Raw genomic sequence first — 1,551 nt, forward strand, 5'->3', positions numbered from 1 at the left:
ATGACGCATTTTTATTCTGAACGGCTGTTTAATCCGATTAATTTTGTGCATGTAAACATAGCTGGTATAATTTTACTTATTAAAGCTCATAATCTTACCACTTGAAACATCACTAGCCCTGAAGCTGCTGGTAGACATTGCGGTTGGAATTATGAAAGGTTTTTGACCCCTGAGAGACACCGTAGCGTTTGGAAGCGGGGGGTGGGGGTGGGGGGAGGACCAGGGAGGATGAGTCAACCACTCAACCACTAGATGTTGCTGAAAACAACAAATCCTACACACTGTGCCTTTAAAATATGAATCAATATCAGTAATTGTTGAGGTTGAAGTAAAAGTGTCAAGTATTACATAGTATTTATCATGCACACTATAAGCTTTGRTTTATGCAGAGAATATAACAAAAACATTGGAATCAGCCTTGTCTAAGGACTACCACTGGACAAATATCAGGCTAAACTGATTTGTGTTTTTGGTTTAGTTAACAGCTTCATTTCTGTAGTTTTTCATAGTAACTATTCTATCACAAAACATTACTGTTAATAATTAAGTACATTTCTTTATAGAGACAAAGAATTGTTGATATGTTCATTACTAAAGTGATGGTAAAGCAATCATACATTAAGCTTACAAACTGTATGATAGACAGGCCAAAATTAGCCCAAAAATACTATATTAAGTGCAATGTTGAATGAAGAATTAGGAGTAATAATTTTATCTCTAAGTCTTATCTGTAACCTCTCTAAGTTAACACCCTCAGMGGTTACTCAGCTATACCTAAGGCCTTAACTAAAAGAGACAAAATGTTATGTGTATGCAGTTTCATCTTAAGACGTACCATTTGCAGGAAATACTACAGTATTAGAAGTTTGAGCTGCCTCGTCAACACTCTGTACATCTGAAGAAGAAAGCAGACAGGAAGTACTTAAATATTTGGAACTAAGAATCATCAATAAACAACAATGTTTATGCTTTTCAAATTTCAGTGAGTCAGTAGACCCCATTGTATCTGTAATTTATAATAAAAGTCTGTTTTTTAATATTTCCAATAAAAAGACTGTGACTTATGAATTCACCCATATTTGGATTTCAGTCTAAAAGTGATGCATCTTTACACTGGCTAAAAGTATAAGTGTTGAGATGAGGGTTTAAATGGGACTGTTTAACAATGTTCACATGATTTATTTCTACTAAACGCTTTTCTAATTAACAGAAGCATCATTTTTATTTTATTTATTTCAGAAACTATGCTATTTAATGATAAAGAACTGTTTATATTATATAATGTTATAATTGTTCCACATTTGATATATTGTATTGAAGTCTGGGGGAAAACATGTAAAACAATTACTAATCCTATTTTTATTTTGCAGAAAAGAACTGTAAGAATTATCACCAGAAAAAATGACTGTTACCCATCAAATATATTATTTTATCTATTAAAATTATTCAAGTTTTACAAGTTGGTTGATTATATTAGTTTGCAGGTAATGTATAAGGCTCATAAAACATATTATATTTGAACATCCAGTCACATTTTGTTAAGAAGGAAAG

At 32.0% G+C, this 1,551-nt stretch overlaps 1 protein-coding gene across 1 annotated transcript in view; it reads right to left on the reverse strand.

The window, feature by feature from the left end:
* zgc:113176 (uncharacterized) overlaps positions 1-1,551 on the reverse strand; it is a 9,810-nt gene that overhangs the window by 3,641 nt on the left and 4,618 nt on the right. The window contains exon 8 of the mRNA XM_014034307.1: positions 836-895. Within this exon, the coding sequence (XP_013889761.1) occupies positions 836-895 (60 nt within the window). The remainder of the gene's footprint in view (positions 1-835; positions 896-1,551) is intronic.

Source organism: Austrofundulus limnaeus, unplaced genomic scaffold (assembly GCF_001266775.1).
Source record: "Austrofundulus limnaeus strain Quisiro unplaced genomic scaffold, Austrofundulus_limnaeus-1.0 Scaffold2045, whole genome shotgun sequence".
NCBI classification, from domain to species: domain Eukaryota; kingdom Metazoa; phylum Chordata; class Actinopteri; order Cyprinodontiformes; family Rivulidae; genus Austrofundulus; species Austrofundulus limnaeus.